Source organism: Mizuhopecten yessoensis, unplaced genomic scaffold (assembly GCF_002113885.1).
Source record: "Mizuhopecten yessoensis strain PY_sf001 unplaced genomic scaffold, ASM211388v2 scaffold1869, whole genome shotgun sequence".
Taxonomy (NCBI): domain Eukaryota; kingdom Metazoa; phylum Mollusca; class Bivalvia; order Pectinida; family Pectinidae; genus Mizuhopecten; species Mizuhopecten yessoensis.
Genome location: NW_018404262.1, coordinates 50,206 through 70,167, shown reverse-complemented (window position 1 = coordinate 70,167; position 19,962 = coordinate 50,206). Strand labels below are relative to the sequence as shown.

The following is a 19,962-nucleotide window of genomic DNA, read 5'->3' as shown; positions in this document are numbered from 1 at the left end:
TAAAGTGGCCTGGTGTGAATAGAAACTACAACTTTGACTTTAATAGACCGACACACTACCAGCTTTACTCGACTTTGACTTCAATAGACCGAAACACTCCCAGGTGTACTCGACTTTGACTTCGATAGACCGACACACTTCCAGCTGTGCTTGACTTTGACTTCGATAGACCGAAACCCTACCAGATGTGCTCGACTTTGACTTCGATAGATCGACACACTACCAGCTGTGCTCGACTTTGATTTCAATAGACCGGCACACTACCAGCTGTGCTTGACTTCGATAGACCGATACACTACCAGCTGTGCTTGACTTCGATAGACCGACACACTACCAGATGTGCTCGACATTGACTTCGATAGACCGAAACACTACCAGATGTGCTCGACTTTGACTTCGATAGATCGACACACTACCAGATGTGCTTGACTTTGACTTCAATAGACCGACACACTACCAGATGTGCTCGACATTGACTTCGATAGACCGAAACACTACCAGATGTGCTCGACTTTGACTTCGATAGATCGACACACTACCAGCTGTGCTTGACTTTGACTTCAATAGACCGAAACACTACCAGCTGTGCTTGACTTCGACTTCAATAGACTGAAACACTACCAGCTTTACTCGACATTGACTTCAATAGACCGAAACACTACCAGCTTTACTCGACTTTGACTTCGATAGACCGACACACTACCAGATGTCCTCGACATTGACTTCGATAGACCGAAACACTACCAGATGTGCTCGACTTTGACTTCGATAGATCGACACACTACCAGATGTGCTTGACTTTGACTTCAATAGACCGATACACTACCAGCTGTGCATGACTTTGATTTCAATAAACCGACACACTACCAGCTGTGCTCGGCTTTGACTTCGTTAGACTGACACACTACCAGCTGTGCTTCACTTTGACTTCGATAGACCGACACACTACCAGCTGTACTCGACTTTGACTTCGATAGACCGACACACTACCAGCTTTACTCGACTTTGACTTCAATAGACCGACACACTACCAGATGTGCTCGGCATTGACTTCGATAGACCTAAACACTACCAGATGTGCTCGACTTTGACTTCGATAGACCGACACACTACCAGGTGTAATAGACCGACACACTACCAGCTGTGCATGACTTTGATTTCAATAAACCGACACACTACCAGCTGTGCTCGGCTTTGACTTCGTTAGACTGACACACTACCAGCTGTGCTTCACTTTGACTTCGATAGACCGACACACTACCAGGTGTACTCGACTTTGGCTTCAATAGACTGAAACACTACCAGCTTTACTCGACTTTGACTTCGATAGACCGACACACTACCAGGTGTAATAGACCGACACACTACCAGCTGTGCATGACTTTGATTTCAATAGACCGCCACACTACCAGCTGTGCTCGGCTTTGACTTCGTTAGACTGACACGCTACCAGCTGTGCTTGACTTTGACTTCGATAGACCGAAACACTACCAGATGTGCTCGACTTTGACTTCGATAGATCGACACACTACCAGATGTGCTTGACTTTGACTTCAATAGACCGATACACTACCAGCTGTGTTTGACTTCGATAGACCGAAACACTACCAGCTGTGTTTGACTTCAATAGACCGACACACTACCAGCTGTACTCGACTTTGACTTCGATAGACCGACACACTACCAGCTGTGCATGACTTTGATTTCAATAGACCGCCACACTACCAGCTGTGCTCGGCTTTGACTTCGTTAGACTGACACGCTACCAGCTGTGCTTGACTTTGACTTCGATAGACCGAAACACTACCAGATGTGCTCGACTTTGACTTCGATAGACCGATACACTACCAGCTGTGCACGACATTGACTTCAATAGACCGAAACACTACCAGTTGTTCTCGACATTGACTTCGATAGACCGACCCGACACACTACCAGCTGTGCTTGACTTTGACTTCAATAGACCGATACACTACCAGCTGTGTTTGACTTCGATAGACCGAAACACTACCAGCTGTGTTTGACTTCGATAGACCGACACACTACCAGCTGTGCATGACTTTGATTTCAATAGACCGACACACTACCAGCTGTACTCGACTTTGATTTCAATAGACCGACACACTACCAGCTGTACTCGACTTTGACTTCAATAGACCGACACACTACAAGCTGTGTTTGACTTCGATAGACCGACACACTACCAGGTGTAATAGACCGACACACTACCAGCTGTGCATGACTTTGATTTCAATAGACCGAAACACTACCAGCTGTACCCGACTTTGACTTCGATAGACCGACACACTACCAGGTGTAATAGACCGACACACTACCAGCTGTGCATGACTTTGATTTCAATAAACCGACACACTACCAGCTGTGCTCGGCTTTGACTTCGTTAGACTGACACGCTACCAGCTGTGCTTGACTTTGACTTCGATAGACCGAAACACTACCAGATGTGCTCGACTTTGACTTCAATAGACCGACACACTACAAGCTGTGTTTGACTTCGATAGACCGACACACTACCAGATGTCCTCGACATTGACTTCGATAGACCGAAACACTACCAGCTGTGTTTGACTTCAATAGACCGACACACTACCAGATGTGCTCGACAATGATTTCAATAGACCGAAACACTACCAGCTGTGCTCGACTTTGACTTCAATAGACCGACACACTACCAGCTGTGTTTGACTTCGATAGACCGACACACTACCAGGTGTACTCGACTTTGGCTTCAATAGACTGAAACACTACCAGCTTTACTCGACTTTGACTTCGATAGACCGACACACTACCAGCTTTACTCGACTTTGACTTCAATAGACCGACACACTACCAGCTGTGCTCGGCTTTGACTTCGTTAGACCGACACACTACCAGCTGTGCTTGACTTTGACTTCAATAGACCGATACACTACCAGCTGTGCATGACTTTGATTTCAATAGACCGACACACTACCAGCTGTGCTCGGCTTTGACTTCGTTAGACTGACACACTACCAGCTGTGCTTGACTTTGACTTCGATAGACCGACACACTACCAGGTGTACTCGACTTTGACTTCAATAGACTGAAACACTACCAGCTTTACTCGACTTTGACTTCAATAGACCGAAACACTACCAGTTGTGCTCGACATTGACTTCGATAGACCGACACACTACCAGCTGTGTTCGACATTGACTTCGATAGACCGACACACTACCAGATGTCCTCGACATTGACTTCGATAGACCGAAACACTACCAGCTGTGCTTGACTTTGACTTCATAGTCCGACACACTACCAGCTGTACTCGACATTGACTTCAATAGACCGAAACACTACCAGCTGTACTCGACTTTGACTTCGATTATCCGACACACTACCAGCTGTGCTCGACTTTGACTTCGATAGACCGACACACTCCCAGTTGTGCTCGACTTTGACTTCGATAGACCGACACACTAACAGTTGTGCTCGACTTTGACTTCGATAGACCGACACACTCCCAGTTGTGCTCGACTTTGACTTCGATAGACCGACACACTAACAGTTGTGCTCGACTTTGACTTCGATAGACCGACACACTAACAGTTGTGCTCGACTTTGACTTCGATAGACCGACACACTACCAGCTGTCCTCGACATTGACTTCGATAGACCGAAACACTACCAGCTGTACTCGACTTTGACTTCGATAGACCGACACACTACCAGTTGTGCTCGACTTTGACTTCGATAGACCGACACACTCCCAGTTGTGCTCGACTTTGACTTCGATAGACCGACACACTAACAGTTGTGCTCGACTTTGACTTCGATAGACCGACACACTCCCAGTTGTGCTCGACTTTGACTTCGATAGACCGACACACTCCCAGTTGTGCTCGACTTTGACTTCGATAGACCGACACACTACCCGTTGTGCTCGACTTTGACTTCGATAGACCGACACACTACCAGTTGTGCTCGACTTTGACTTCGATAGACCGACACACTAACAGTTGTGCTCGACTTTGACTTCGATAGACCGACACACTACCCGTTGTGCTCGACTTTGACTTCGATAGACCGACACACTAACAGTTGTGCTCGACTTTGACTTCGATAGACCGACACACTCCCAGTTGTGCTCGACTTTGACTTCGATAGACCGACACACTAACAGTTGTGCTCGACTTTGACTTCGATAGACCGACACACTACCAGTTGTGCTCGACTTTGACTTCGATAGACCGACACACTCCCAGTTGTGCTCGACTTTGACTTCGATAGACCGACACACTCCCAGTTGTGCTCGACTTTGACTTCGATAGACCGACACACTCCCAGTTGTGCTCGACTTTGACTTCGATAGACCGACACACTACCCGTTGTGCTCGACTTTGACTTCGATAGACCGACACACTACCAGCTGTGCTCGACATTGACTTCAATAGACCGAAACACTCCCAGCTGTGCTTGACTTTGACTTCATAGTCCGACACACTACCAGATGTGCTCGACATTGACTTCAATAGACCGAAACACTACCAGCTGTGCTCGGCTTTGACTTCGATTATCCGACACACTACCAGCTGTGCTCGACTTTGACTTCAATAGACCGACACACTACCAGCTGTGCTTGACTTTGCCTTCGATAGACCGACACACTACCAGCTGTGCTTGACTTTGACTTCGATAGACCGATACACTACCAGCTGTGCTTGACTTTGACTTCAATAGACCGAAACACTACCAGCTGTGCTCGGCTTTGACTTCGATTATCCGACACACTACCAGCTGTGCTCGACTTTGACTTCAATAGACCGACACACTACCAGGTGTGATAAGATGTCTTGTGTAATCCGCTTATTCATTTATTTCATGATCCCGTCACAAAAATGTGTAGACCTATAATATTGACTGGTGTTCATTTGTATACTCTATTAGAAAGATTCACTGAAGTGGAAATTTATATTTGTTTTCTTATAGAGTATTTCTATAAATAAACAACAACCTGTTGTTCTTCGTCTAGCCTGAGTAGACATGTCAAACACGTAACTTACCTGTATGGATTGTATACACAATCATAAATCAGCGATTACCAACTGAATCTGCTTATTATCCACCGAAAACAACACACAGAACAATTTATATAAAAACATACACCCGTATTGGTAGGGCTTTATGTTCTGGTAGACATGCTAGATATCACGACTGGGCATATACAAAACGTTGTATAGTACCATGTAAGCATACTTTGGGTATATGATATAATTATGGAAATCAATAAATCATGTGTGAGGAATCTCACGATAGAGCCATCAAATAATGATCGTCGGGAACTGTTGGTGCGTTAACTTTTAACACATTGACACAAAATATAACCGTGTCTAAACTATCCTTATCCTCTACAATCCCAGGTATTATATTGTATTTTAATCTGTGGCAAAGAAATACAGATTATGATATATATTATGTGAATAAAATCTGAGTGGTGGATACAGAGATTCAGATTGAAAAAAGTTAAAAGATGTTTTTCAACTTGTTAGACACCCGTGTTTTGTATACTTGAACACACTTCGAGAGATTCTTTACCGTTGTCTGATATACCGGCAAAGTATATTGTATCGGATTTGATTTTCTGAGCAAAGAATTACTGAATCAACGACAGAAAAGAAATACAGATTTGGAGAAATAGTTCAGTTCAAGTTATTGTTTCAATTTTGATAAAAATGAGTAAATAAATTCAATAGCGCTTTTTATAAAAAGATATGAAGTTACATGGCAGACAGACCGATGTGGGAAGGAGGATTCTGGAAGCTGCCCTAACCCCCAATGATTTGACAGTTTTTCGATATACAATGATAATCTAAGTTATAGCAGTCGGCGAACAATCAAGTAATTGACGTTGAATTATTTTGTAATAAATGTGGCCTTTGTTTTAAATAAATGAACTCTTCAAAGAAATTCCCAGGTTTTAGGTACAATTTTGTACTTTTTACTTACTAGTATTAATTTCGTTTCTTTCCTTTTTTCTATATTAAAAGAACATAGCCACTGCCTTGATATAGTTTCACCAAATATGATACAGACAGCCAATGGTTTAAAATCTTTACCTTCATTAATCTAAAATATGGAGTTTATGTTTGAATTTGATATTTCAGTATTTCGTCCAAAAGGACATTGATGTGATGGTGGTGAAATACGTGAATGACGAGGAATCCCAATACAACATGTTGGCTGCCTTTTCGAGAGTCATGGTGAAACAACCAGATCTATTTGGGGAAAACATGATTAAAAAGGTTCTGCAGAATCCCAAGGTGAAGATAGAATATTCCGTTGATTTCATAGGGCTGACTTTGGCTGACCAGAAGAAGGTGAGCATCAATTTTAAAACATATTCCTCAACTTCGTCCTAGTTATATTAAGATATGTTCATTTTCTCTTGTGATCATTTTATTATTTCTTCTTACACTTCAAAATACGATCTTCCCAAAAGAACTGTAAGTCGAAATGAATTTTCAAACTTTTTTTTCTCTTTCTAACATCATCAGTGTGCAATAATAACAGTATTAAAAATCAAAAACCGTTAGTTCAAACTTAAAAGACATCTTTGCAAAATTCATCAGTTTATAGTTATAGATGTTTCCAAAATCACTATTACAAAAATGGCCATTTGTTCAAAACAATAAATCTGAAAGGGATTTTTACCTTCAAAAGCTGTTTCTCACTTGTCATTCAACGTACATAGGAGATGGTGAAGACTATCATGGAAGAATTCATGAGCATGGCCAAAAGGTGTCGTGATACATGTAGCACGGACCAGGTAACAGTGATAAACGGGGCTAGGTCCCTGGCAGTTATGCACGGAATGGACTACCTCAAACCTTACAGACCCTACTTTGAAGATCTGCACAAGACAGGATCCGACGTTACGTTGAGAGACATGGCCAAGCTCATGCTCAATGCCATAGACGGAGTGAAGTATGTGCTTGCTTACGCTTTGAAACCTGTGTAATATAATAACCCTCGTTTTACTTAGACAGGATATAGAATTGCACAGGTTTTCCCCTTTGGGATAGCATTTTATAATTTAATGACCTTTCAATGTTTTACCACGTGGAAAAGTGATGCCTGAAAAGTCAACAACTGCTTTTGATTTAATATCGTAAAACAACAAATTGTAAGCCATGCTAGGCAATAAGCGAACTGAATTTCAGTGAGGGACAAGATACAGGACACCAAAAGTGATATGTGAGGGCGAGTAAAGAGTCCTTAAATATACCAGCACTACCCTTATGTATTTTTGTCACAATAACGCAGCCACTGGCTCCTAATAACAGTTATATCATTTAACTCTTCTGGTTGCAGCGTGGAAAGCATTTACGAAGAATTCAAACAGAAATTAGAGATACTCGACGATCTAGTCGAACAGGTTGAGGAAACCAAAGCAGAGGTAGCGGAGGTCAAAACGACTGTAATAAAACAGGACAAGGAAATCAAAACTGTGAAAAAGGATGTTAAGACGGTCGAGGAAGACGTTAAAGTGGTGAAACAAGACCTGGAGGAGACGAAGATCAAGGTGGAAGAAGTCGACAACAAGGTAGGCTTTGGTTAAGGTATAGGGACAGATCTGTATTCTGGGAAGTTACTGTTTACCGAAAGTGTTTCGCCCATTTAGATATTTGCTCTTCACTGGTAAAATCCGTTTTCGCCCAGTGTTAATTTCGCCCTTCACATGTAATATAGAATTATGTGTACTTATACTCGCTGTCATGTCAAATTCACCCTTTGGAGAACGAATGATGGCTTAAGTTAAACTAAATCGAAAACTGATCTCGAAATATTATGACATCGGACATTATGACGCTTAATATTGGTTAATGATTATAATTTTTCACTGTCAGTTTCATCTATATAGTGTTCATTTTTTTCTCATTTGCAATTTTACAGACAATGACAAATGCCCCTAAATGGTCAAGAGATCTGACCAAGCTGATGAACCCTAAAACGGAACATGACTGGAGACTTTTGGCCAAGAGGTTGGGCTATTCACCACAGGACATTAAGGGCTGGGCGACCCAGCATGACCCCTGTATGGGCCTCCTCAGTGAGTGGTATGCTACCCACAAAACGATAGAGGCCACCCATGCCATATTGAACAGTCTGCAGGAGATGAACAGGCTGGATGGTGCCGCCATTGTTGAGAACGCCATGAAGGCAGTAGGTCAGTTACCAATGGAGATAAGTGCTTGCTGATTTTGTGAGTAGTGATTATATTATGTAAATAACGACCATGATCGGTATCAGTGTTTTCGTTCAGATGAGATACTTTATAATAGGATACAGTTAGCATGGAAACCTGTTCAGTTTGACTAGTTCAAGGTTTGGTTCATAAATAGTTTAAAAGACATTAAATTACACTGTATAAGTATAATTTTGATAATAGTGATATGCTTATTTTTTATGACACGCCTTCGTTTTACATGAATTGGTTTACACAGGGTTCCATGTTATATAGGTTCTAGTTAAGACAGGTATATTTGTTTTATGTGATAATTTGATTTGAAGCACATTTCAATCGATTCAAAATAATACGGTGTTTGAGTAAAAGATCATTATTTTGTTGGGATTATTAAATTCAAAAATGTAATGTGTTATTTAAGTGCTGGAGTTGAAACAATATCATTAACAAGAATCTTTCCTCTAGAACTCTTCTTAGTAATTGGTAGAGGACTGTATCTTACTGTACCTTATGTGTTTCTTTTTTTTTCCACCAGAGGGTGTTGTGGAGGAGGAGGTAGACTACGCCACACCTCCACCGATCTTCCTTAGTTACCAGTGGGGTCATCAGGAAGAGGTCAAGTTACTACGGAACCATATGTTAATGGCCGGCTACGAGTGTTGGATGGACATCGGACAAATGGGAGGTGGAGACAAACTGTTTGAAAAGATTGACAACGGAATCCGTGGTGCAAAGGTCATCATATGTTGTGTATCAGAGAAGTACGCCAACTCTCCCAACTGTAACAGAGAGGTGAGCAGTCAGCAGCACGCAGGAATTTGCTCTGATTTGTTCTGTTTCAGATGTAGTTAAAATAATTTTATTTGAAATATTTCAGGATTGTGTTATGGACAGAACTGTTTATTTTGATGTTTGAAATATTGTTAATACAAAACGGAATATTTTGCTAATTGTCTAAATCAAAATGTTAATATGATAATATAAAATAAGCTCAGAATAACGAATGAAAGTCAGGAATAGGAAACAAGTACATGTCTACTTGTATCAAGGCACGGCATTTATTAATTTTAAAGGTGAACCTGTCTGTAAACCTTGGAAAGCCCATGATTCCCCTTCTGATGGAGAAGATGGGCTGGCCCCCTAGAGGCTCCATGGGACCCATCTTCAGTGAGTACCTGTTTGTGAGATTTTTCCAGCGAGGAGGGGAGGAGACTGAAGACCAACGCTACTGGCCAGTCCCAAAATTCCAGGAACTGTTGATGCAGCTCAACATGTATAAAGCCATGCCTGACGAATCCCTCATGTCTGGAGGTGTGTGGATTTTTAAATTGTTTGATATCCTTATTTGTTTGTGTTTTGCAACTACATAACACAATGGCAGATTATACTAACATACCAACTCGAGCACGTCATCATCGCCATCATACAAAATTCACATTCATACACTTGGACACATCTGGGCAGGACTAACATATCTTATATACAATCAACATAGATTTATTATAAGTTCTCTACTTGACAAGTTCTAGTCACGCCCTACCCTTTCCTGCTTTTACTTTCTTACTTGCCTAAAGTGGAAGGTTCTTTTATATGTTCGACTTCAAGTAATTGAATGAATTTAAACATACTAGGTCATTAAAAGTAATATTGCTTCATGAAATTAGAATGAATGTCTTCATAACGACAACAAAGACTTCTCAAACGTAGAACAATAGCATTAAGTAGGTAGGTTTTATGTAGGAAAGAATAAAAGTAGCGGTTGGTAGATATAAACCACATATAGTAGTAACTGGTCGGTAGATAAAAATCCCATATAGTAGTAGCTGGTCGGTAGATTTAAACCACATAAAATAGTATCTGGTCGGTGGATATAAACTACATATAGTAGTTACTGTCAGTAGATATAAACCACATATAGTAGTAGCTGGTCGGTAGATATAAACTACACATAGTAGTAGCTGGTCGGTAGATATAAATCACAAGGAAGTACATCCCTAGTTGAATAACCAATGTCATATAGTAGTAACTGGTCGGTAGATATAAATCACATGAAGTAGTAGCAGGTCGGTAGATATAAACCACATATAGTAGTAGCTGGTCGGTAGATATAAACTACATATAGTAGTAGCTGGTCGGTAGATATAAACCACATATAGTAGTAGCTGGTCGGTAGATATAAACCACATATAGTAGTAGCTGGTCGGTAGATATAAACCACATATAGTAGTAGCTGGTCGGTAGATATAAACCACATATAGTAGTAGCTGGTCGGTAGATATAAACCACATATAGTAGTAGCTGGTCGGTAGATATAAACCACATATAGTAGTAGCTGGTCGGTAGATATAAACCACATATAGTAGTAGCTGGTCGGTAGATATAAACCACATATAGTAGTAGCTGGTCGGTAGATATAAACCACATATAGTAGTAGCTGGTCGGTAGATATAAACCACATATAGTAGTAGCTGGTCGGTAGATATAAACCACATATAGTAGTAGCTGGTCGGTAGATATAAACCACATATAGTAGTAGCTGGTCGGTAGATATAAACCACATATAGTAGTAGCTGGTCGGTAGATATAAACCACATATAGTAGTAGCTGGTCGGTAGATATAAACCACATATAGTAGTAGCTGGTCGGTAGATATAAACCACATATAGTAGTAGCTGGTCGGTAGATATAAACCACATATAGTAGTAGCTGGTCGGTAGATATAAACCACATATAGTAGTAGCTGGTCGGTAGATATAAACCACATATAGTAGTAGCTGGTCGGTAGATATAAACCACATATAGTAGTAGCTGGTCGGTAGATATAAACCACATATAGTAGTAGCTGGTCGGTAGATATAAACCACATATAGTAGTAGCTGGTCGGTAGATATAAACCACATATAGTAGTAGCTGGTCGGTAGATATAAACCACATATAGTAGTAGCTGGTCGGTAGATATAAACCACATATAGTAGTAGCTGGTCGGTAGATATAAACCACATATAGTAGTAGCTGGTCGGTAGATATAAACCACATATAGTAGTAGCTGGTCGGTAGATATAAACCACATATAGTAGTAGCTGGTCGGTAGATATAAACCACATATAGTAGTAGCTGGTCGGTAGATATAAACCACATATAGTAGTAGCTGGTCGGTAGATATAAACCACATATAGTAGTAGCTGGTCGGTAGATATAAACCACATATAGTAGTAGCTGGTCGGTAGATATAAACCACATATAGTAGTAGCTGGTCGGTAGATATAAACCACATATAGTAGTAGCTGGTCGGTAGATATAAACCACATATAGTAGTAGCTGGTCGGTAGATATAAACCACATATAGTAGTAGCTGGTCGGTAGATATAAACCACATATAGTAGTAGCTGGTCGGTAGATATAAACCACATATAGTAGTAGCTGGTCGGTAGATATAAACCACATATAGTAGTAGCTGGTCGGTAGATATAAACCACATATAGTAGTAGCTGGTCGGTAGATATAAACCACATATAGTAGTAGCTGGTCGGTAGATATAAACCACATATAGTAGTAGCTGGTCGGTAGATATAAACCACATATAGTAGTAGCTGGTCGGTAGATATAAACCACATATAGTAGTAGCTGGTCGGTAGATATAAACCACATATAGTAGTAGCTGGTCGGTAGATATAAACCACATATAGTAGTAGCTGGTCGGTAGATATAAACCACATATAGTAGTAGCTGGTCGGTAGATATAAACCACATATAGTAGTAGCTGGTCGGTAGATATAAACCACATATAGTAGTAGCTGGTCGGTAGATATAAACCACATATAGTAGTAGCTGGTCGGTAGATATAAACCACATATAGTAGTAGCTGGTCGGTAGATATAAACCACATATAGTAGTAGCTGGTCGGTAGATATAAACCACATATAGTAGTAGCTGGTCGGTAGATATAAACCACATATAGTAGTAGCTGGTCGGTAGATATAAACCACATATAGTAGTAGCTGGTCGGTAGATATAAACCACATATAGTAGTAGCTGGTCGGTAGATATAAACCACATATAGTAGTAGCTGGTCGGTAGATATAAACCACATATAGTAGTAGCTGGTCGGTAGATATAAACCACATATAGTAGTAGCTGGTCGGTAGATATAAACCACATATAGTAGTAGCTGGTCGGTAGATATAAACCACATATAGTAGTAGCTGGTCGGTAGATATAAACCACATATAGTAGTAGCTGGTCGGTAGATATAAACCACATATAGTAGTAGCTGGTCGGTAGATATAAACCACATATAGTAGTAGCTGGTCGGTAGATATAAACCACATATAGTAGTAGCTGGTCGGTAGATATAAACCACATATAGTAGTAGCTGGTCGGTAGATATAAACCACATATAGTAGTAGCTGGTCGGTAGATATAAACCACATATAGTAGTAGCTGGTCGGTAGATATAAACCACATATAGTAGTAGCTGGTCGGTAGATATAAACCACATATAGTAGTAGCTGGTCGGTAGATATAAACCACATATAGTAGTAGCTGGTCGGTAGATATAAACCACATATAGTAGTAGCTGGTCGGTAGATATAAACCACATATAGTAGTAGCTGGTCGGTAGATATAAACCACATATAGTAGTAGCTGGTCGGTAGATATAAACCACATATAGTAGTAGCTGGTCGGTAGATATAAACCACATATAGTAGTAGCTGGTCGGTAGATATAAACCACATATAGTAGTAGCTGGTCGGTAGATATAAACCACATATAGTAGTAGCTGGTCGGTAGATATAAACCACATATAGTAGTAGCTGGTCGGTAGATATAAACCACATATAGTAGTAGCTGGTCGGTAGATATAAACCACATATAGTAGTAGCTGGTCGGTAGATATAAACCACATATAGTAGTAGCTGGTCGGTAGATATAAACCACATATAGTAGTAGCTGGTCGGTAGATATAAACCACATATAGTAGTAGCTGGTCGGTAGATATAAACCACATATAGTAGTAGCTGGTCGGTAGATATAAACCACATATAGTAGTAGCTGGTCGGTAGATATAAACCACATATAGTAGTAGCTGGTCGGTAGATATAAACCACATATAGTAGTAGCTGGTCGGTAGATATAAACCACATATAGTAGTAGCTGGTCGGTAGATATAAACCACATATAGTAGTAGCTGGTCGGTAGATATAAACCACATATAGTAGTAGCTGGTCGGTAGATATAAACCACATATAGTAGTAGCTGGTCGGTAGATATAAACCACATATAGTAGTAGCTGGTCGGTAGATATAAACCACATATAGTAGTAGCTGGTCGGTAGATATAAACCACATATAGTAGTAGCTGGTCGGTAGATATAAACCACATATAGTAGTAGCTGGTCGGTAGATATAAACCACATATAGTAGTAGCTGGTCGGTAGATATAAACCACATATAGTAGTAGCTGGTCGGTAGATATAAACCACATATAGTAGTAGCTGGTCGGTAGATATAAACCACATATAGTAGTAGCTGGTCGGTAGATATAAACCACATATAGTAGTAGCTGGTCGGTAGATATAAACCACATATAGTAGTAGCTGGTCGGTAGATATAAACCACATATAGTAGTAGCTGGTCGGTAGATATAAACCACATATAGTAGTAGCTGGTCGGTAGATATAAACCACATATAGTAGTAGCTGGTCGGTAGATATAAACCACATATAGTAGTAGCTGGTCGGTAGATATAAACCACATATAGTAGTAGCTGGTCGGTAGATATAAACCACATATAGTAGTAGCTGGTCGGTAGATATAAACCACATATAGTAGTAGCTGGTCGGTAGATATAAACCACATATAGTAGTAGCTGGTCGGTAGATATAAACCACATATAGTAGTAGCTGGTCGGTAGATATAAACCACATATAGTAGTAGCTGGTCGGTAGATATAAACCACATATAGTAGTAGCTGGTCGGTAGATATAAACCACATATAGTAGTAGCTGGTCGGTAGATATAAACCACATATAGTAGTAGCTGGTCGGTAGATATAAACCACATATAGTAGTAGCTGGTCGGTAGATATAAACCACATATAGTAGTAGCTGGTCGGTAGATATAAACCACATATAGTAGTAGCTGGTCGGTAGATATAAACCACATATAGTAGTAGCTGGTCGGTAGATATAAACCACATATAGTAGTAGCTGGTCGGTAGATATAAACCACATATAGTAGTAGCTGGTCGGTAGATATAAACCACATATAGTAGTAGCTGGTCGGTAGATATAAACCACATATAGTAGTAGCTGGTCGGTAGATATAAACCACATATAGTAGTAGCTGGTCGGTAGATATAAACCACATATAGTAGTAGCTGGTCGGTAGATATAAACCACATATAGTAGTAGCTGGTCGGTAGATATAAACCACATATAGTAGTAGCTGGTCGGTAGATATAAACCACATATAGTAGTAGCTGGTCGGTAGATATAAACCACATATAGTAGTAGCTGGTCGGTAGATATAAACCACATATAGTAGTAGCTGGTCGGTAGATATAAACCACATATAGTAGTAGCTGGTCGGTAGATATAAACCACATATAGTAGTAGCTGGTCGGTAGATATAAACCACATATAGTAGTAGCTGGTCGGTAGATATAAACCACATATAGTAGTAGCTGGTCGGTAGATATAAACCACATATAGTAGTAGCTGGTCGGTAGATATAAACCACATATAGTAGTAGCTGGTCGGTAGATATAAACCACATATAGTAGTAGCTGGTCGGTAGATATAAACCACATATAGTAGTAGCTGGTCGGTAGATATAAACCACATATAGTAGTAGCTGGTCGGTAGATATAAACCACATATAGTAGTAGCTGGTCGGTAGATATAAACCACATATAGTAGTAGCTGGTCGGTAGATATAAACCACATATAGTAGTAGCTGGTCGGTAGATATAAACCACATATAGTAGTAGCTGGTCGGTAGATATAAACCACATATAGTAGTAGCTGGTCGGTAGATATAAACCACATATAGTAGTAGCTGGTCGGTAGATATAAACCACATATAGTAGTAGCTGGTCGGTAGATATAAACCACATATAGTAGTAGCTGGTCGGTAGATATAAACCACATATAGTAGTAGCTGGTCGGTAGATATAAACCACATATAGTAGTAGCTGGTCGGTAGATATAAACCACATATAGTAGTAGCTGGTCGGTAGATATAAATCACATATAGTAGTAGCTGGTCGGTAGATACAAATCACATATAGTAGTAGCTGGTCGGTAGATATAAAACACATATAGTAGTAGCTGGTCGGTAGATACAAATCACATATAGTAGTAGCTGGTCGGTAGATATAAACCACATATAGCAGTAGCTGGTCGGTAGATACAAATCACATATAGTAGTAGCTGGTCGGTAGATATAAACCGCATTTAGTCTCAATGCATACTGAACTGTATTGTAACAAAACATGTTTTTGTGCACACAGAGTACAAGGACTGGTGGGTCCCCGTGGCTGAAGAAATTGTCATCACCAAAAGGAAAGATGGAGGTCAAAGTTCTCAAGTACAGACAACTGCAACCAAGGTTTGTTATACAGGCGAATTTCAACAGTACAAAAATTATGTACATTTCTCTTTTTTTCTGTGTATGTCTCGGACCACTTTAAGGTCATTGGAGTGTATTGATAAACGGAAACAGGAAGTACATCCCTAGTTGAATAACCAATGTAGGGAGACAGCATCATAATTTCCGCAAATTCTAATGTTTAATATTAAACTGATGAATACTGTATGTTTATTATTGACAGAACAGTGTGTTCTCTCAATATTAAAGTTGTTCAAAGCAATCCAGGCATTGATTCAGGTTTTTTTTATCAATGAGCCACATGTGTCCATTTTTCTGTACTTCAGGAAACCGGCTACCTATTTCACTACTGTGAAGTTTTTCAAGAACGATAACTCTTACCTGCAATTACTATGTGTATTTGGTTTTATTATAAAATGTCAATTTTTATATCGTGTATAGATAATTAATTTTACACAATTTCAGCATTTATTAAATTGATATACATTAATGCAATACTTATATATGTCAGTATCATTTTTATTGACATTATTTTGTAAAAATATTGTGTCTTTCCTTTTTTTAAACATGTGGTTCGGTCGAATTCATAAGTTCATATTTATTGTGTTTTAACACCCGCGGAGCGTGTTTGCTGGAGATTCTGGCAACATGTCCAACTATCCGTCTCCGTCCGTCGTCGAGCGTAATTCATTTTTATTTCATTGATACTTCATGGGAATGTTACTGACACCTCCCTGACCAAGTGTTATTATTTTTCGAGTCGATCAGAAATCCAATATGGCCGCAACGGTCGCCATTTTGAAAAACTATTTCAAACTTAAAAGTCAAGTTCTACTGTGCCGATTTAACTGAAACTCGGTAGGAATGATCGACTCATGGTCTTGACAAAGTGTTGTTATTTTTCGGGTCGATCAGAAATCCAATATGGCCATCACGGCCGCCATGTTTTAAAAAATATTTCAAACTTAAAATTCAAGTTCTACTGGGCCGATTTAACTGAAACTTGGTAGGAATGATCGCCACTGCTGCCTTTTGAATAGAAAAATATTTCAAGCTTAAAATCAAGTTCTAATAGGCCGTTTTACTATGTTTCATACAAAGTCGGGGCATTTGTTATTCCCGTCAATGTACCCGTGTGGCAATGTATATGTCCGTGTCAGTATCAGGAGCATATCTCGGTCAATCCTTCCTGTCTGGCCGCCAGACTCTGAATATTGGTATATCATGGGAATTAAGTATCTTTGTTGTAAACCAAAATGACCACATAATCCTGGATATCATGCTCGGTATGGTTATACATACTGGTCAAGCGGCGTGGTGCCTACCTAGATGGAGTTTCTGTAGTCACTTTTCTACGGTGTGGTGCCTACCTAGATGGGGTTTCTGTAGTCACTTTTCTACGGTGTGGTGCCTACCTAGATGGGGTTTCTGTAGTCACTTTTCTACGGTGTGGTGCCTACCTAGATGGGGTTTCTGTAGTCACTTTTCTACGGTGTGGTGCCTACCTAGATGGGGTTTCTGTAGTCACTTTTCTACGGTGTGGTGCCTACCTAGATGGGGTTTCTGTAGTCACTTTTCTACGGTGTGGTGCCTACCTAGATGGGGTTTCTGTAGTCACTTTTCTATATTTTTTCGCACTAAAACTTGTGCGGTACACGAAAACCCCTGTTTGAGTTAAATATCTTTTATCATATTTGTAATCTCAAGCTGAAAAGAAAATAACATACACTTCTATTGTCCTTCCGAAAGAGAGTTTAATTGGACCTTTGACTATAATCGGTGTTGCGCGAGTTCTAAAACTTCAATAATTTGTTATAAATATTGTGTTAAAGTAACTATACAGTATCGTTTGATTTCAGGAGGAGGAGGAGGAGTCTCCTGACGTGTTCCTGTCGTACCAGTGGGGTAAACAGAATCAGATCAAGCAGCTGTACAGGAGGCTGAATGAGCTCGGATACAGCTGCTGGATGGATATCTACCAGATGGGAGGCGGGGACTCGCTGTACGACAAAATTGACAGGGGTGTCCGTGGCTGTAAGGTTGTCCTGAGCTGTGTGACAACCAAGTATGCACTGTCTGCCAACTGTCGCAGGGAGGTGAGTCTGGCCGATTCTCTCAAGAAGCCAATGGTTCCTCTCCTCCTGGAGAAGATAGACTGGCCCCCCACTGGACCTATGAGTATGGTCTTCACACAGCTTCTCTTTATCAATTTCTACCGTGACGAGACAGTCCAAATTACATGGGTTGGAGATAAATTTGAGGAGTTGCACATGAAAATAAAAGAGAATGTCGCCCCATTTGCAATTGAAAATTCAAAGATTGACAACAAGGATACGCCAAGTGAAACCCTAAAAGATAAAACTCCTAAAAAGGGGCCACCTTCGAAACAGGAGCCCCCGAAAGTCGAGCAAAAGAAGGAACCACCTAAAATGGAACAAAAAAAGGCTCCTCAAACAAAACAACAAGGAAAGGGGTCAATGAAAACAGGACCAGCTCATAAAACAGAATCTAGAAATGATTGGCCAAAACAAGCATCTCCTAAACAGGAACCGATACAAGTCTCACCAAATGAAGACCCGAAACCAGCAGAGCAACCAACACAAACATCATCATCCTGTGTGCTAATCTAACACCTGTAATAGCACAACAAACAATAGTAATCCTGTGTGCTTATCTATCTAACTCCTGTAATAGCACAATAAACAATAGGAATCCTGTGTGCTTATCTAACATCTGTAATAGCACAATAATCAATAGTAAATATCTGTGCCTATCTAACACATTGAATAACAAAATAAACAATTATCAGCCTGTGTTCTTATCTAACACCTGGAATATCTCAATAAAGCATAGTAATCCTGTGTTCTTATCTAACTCCTGTAATAGCACAATAAACAATTGTAATCCTGTGTGCTAATCTAACACCTGTAATAGCACAATAATCAATAGTAAATATCTGTGCCTATCTAACACATTGAATAACAAAATAAACAATTATCAGCCTGTGTTCTTATCTAACACCTGAAATAGCACAATAAACAATAGTAACCCGGTGTGCTTATCTAACACCTGTAATAGCACAACAAACAATAGTAATCCTGTGTGCTTATCTATCTAACTCCTGTAATAGCACAATAAACAATTGTAATCCTGTGTGCTAATCTAACACCTGTAATAGCACAACAAACAATAGTAATCCTGTGTGCTTATCTATCTAACTCCTGTAATAGCACAATAAACAATTGTAATCCTGTGTGCTAATCTAACACCTGTAATAGCACAACAAACAATAGTAATCCTGTGTGCTTATCTAACACCTGTAATAGCTCAATAAACAATAGTAATCCTGTGGTCTTATCTAACACCTGTAATAGCACAACAAACAATAGTAATCCTGTGTGCTTATCTATCTAACTCCTGTAATAGCACAATAAACAATAGTTATCCTGTGTGCTTATCTATCTAACACCTGTAATAGCACAATCATCAATAGTAAATATCTGTGCCTATCTAACACATTGAATAACAAAATAAACAATTATCAGCCTGTGTTCTTATCTAACACCTGAAATAGCACAATAAACAATAGTAATCCTGAGTGCTTATCTAACACCTGTAATAGCTCAATAAACAATAGTAATCCTGTGTTCTTATCTAACTCCTGTAATAGCACAATAAACAATTGTAATCCTGTGTGCTAATCTAACACCTGTAATAGCACAATAAACAATTGTAATCCTGTGTGCTAATCTAACACCTGTAATAGCACAACAAACAATAGTAATCCTGTGTGCTTATCTAACGCCTGTTATAGCACAATAAACAATAGTAACCCTGAGTGCTTATCTAACACCTGTAATAGCACAATCATCAATAGTAAATATCTGTGCCTATCTAACACATTGAATAACAAAATAAACAATTATCAGCCTGTGTTCTTATCTAACACCTGTAATAGCACAACAAACAATAGTAATCCTGTGTGCTTATCTAACCCCTGTAATAGCACAATAAACAATTGTAATCCTGTGTGCTAATCTAACACCTGTAATAGCACAACAAACAATAGTAATCCTGTGTGCTTATCTAACGCCTGTTATAGCACAATAAACAATAGGAATCCTG

The 19,962-nt window shown here is 39.8% G+C and overlaps 1 protein-coding gene across 1 annotated transcript in view; it reads left to right on the top strand.

Annotated features, from left to right (window-relative positions):
• LOC110441533 overlaps positions 1–18,652 on the top strand; it is a 51,938-nt gene extending 33,286 nt beyond the window's left edge. Inside the window, exons 16-23 of the mRNA XM_021484712.1 lie at positions 6,147–6,359; positions 6,734–6,966; positions 7,354–7,585; positions 7,936–8,209; positions 8,763–9,019; positions 9,301–9,538; positions 15,740–15,837; positions 17,700–18,652. Coding sequence (XP_021340387.1) covers positions 6,147–6,359; positions 6,734–6,966; positions 7,354–7,585; positions 7,936–8,209; positions 8,763–9,019; positions 9,301–9,538; positions 15,740–15,837; positions 17,700–18,467 — 2,313 coding nt within the window. The 3' untranslated portion in view covers positions 18,468–18,652. The remainder of the gene's footprint in view (positions 1–6,146; positions 6,360–6,733; positions 6,967–7,353; positions 7,586–7,935; positions 8,210–8,762; positions 9,020–9,300; positions 9,539–15,739; positions 15,838–17,699) is intronic.
• Positions 18,653–19,962: the final 1,310 nt, after the last annotated feature.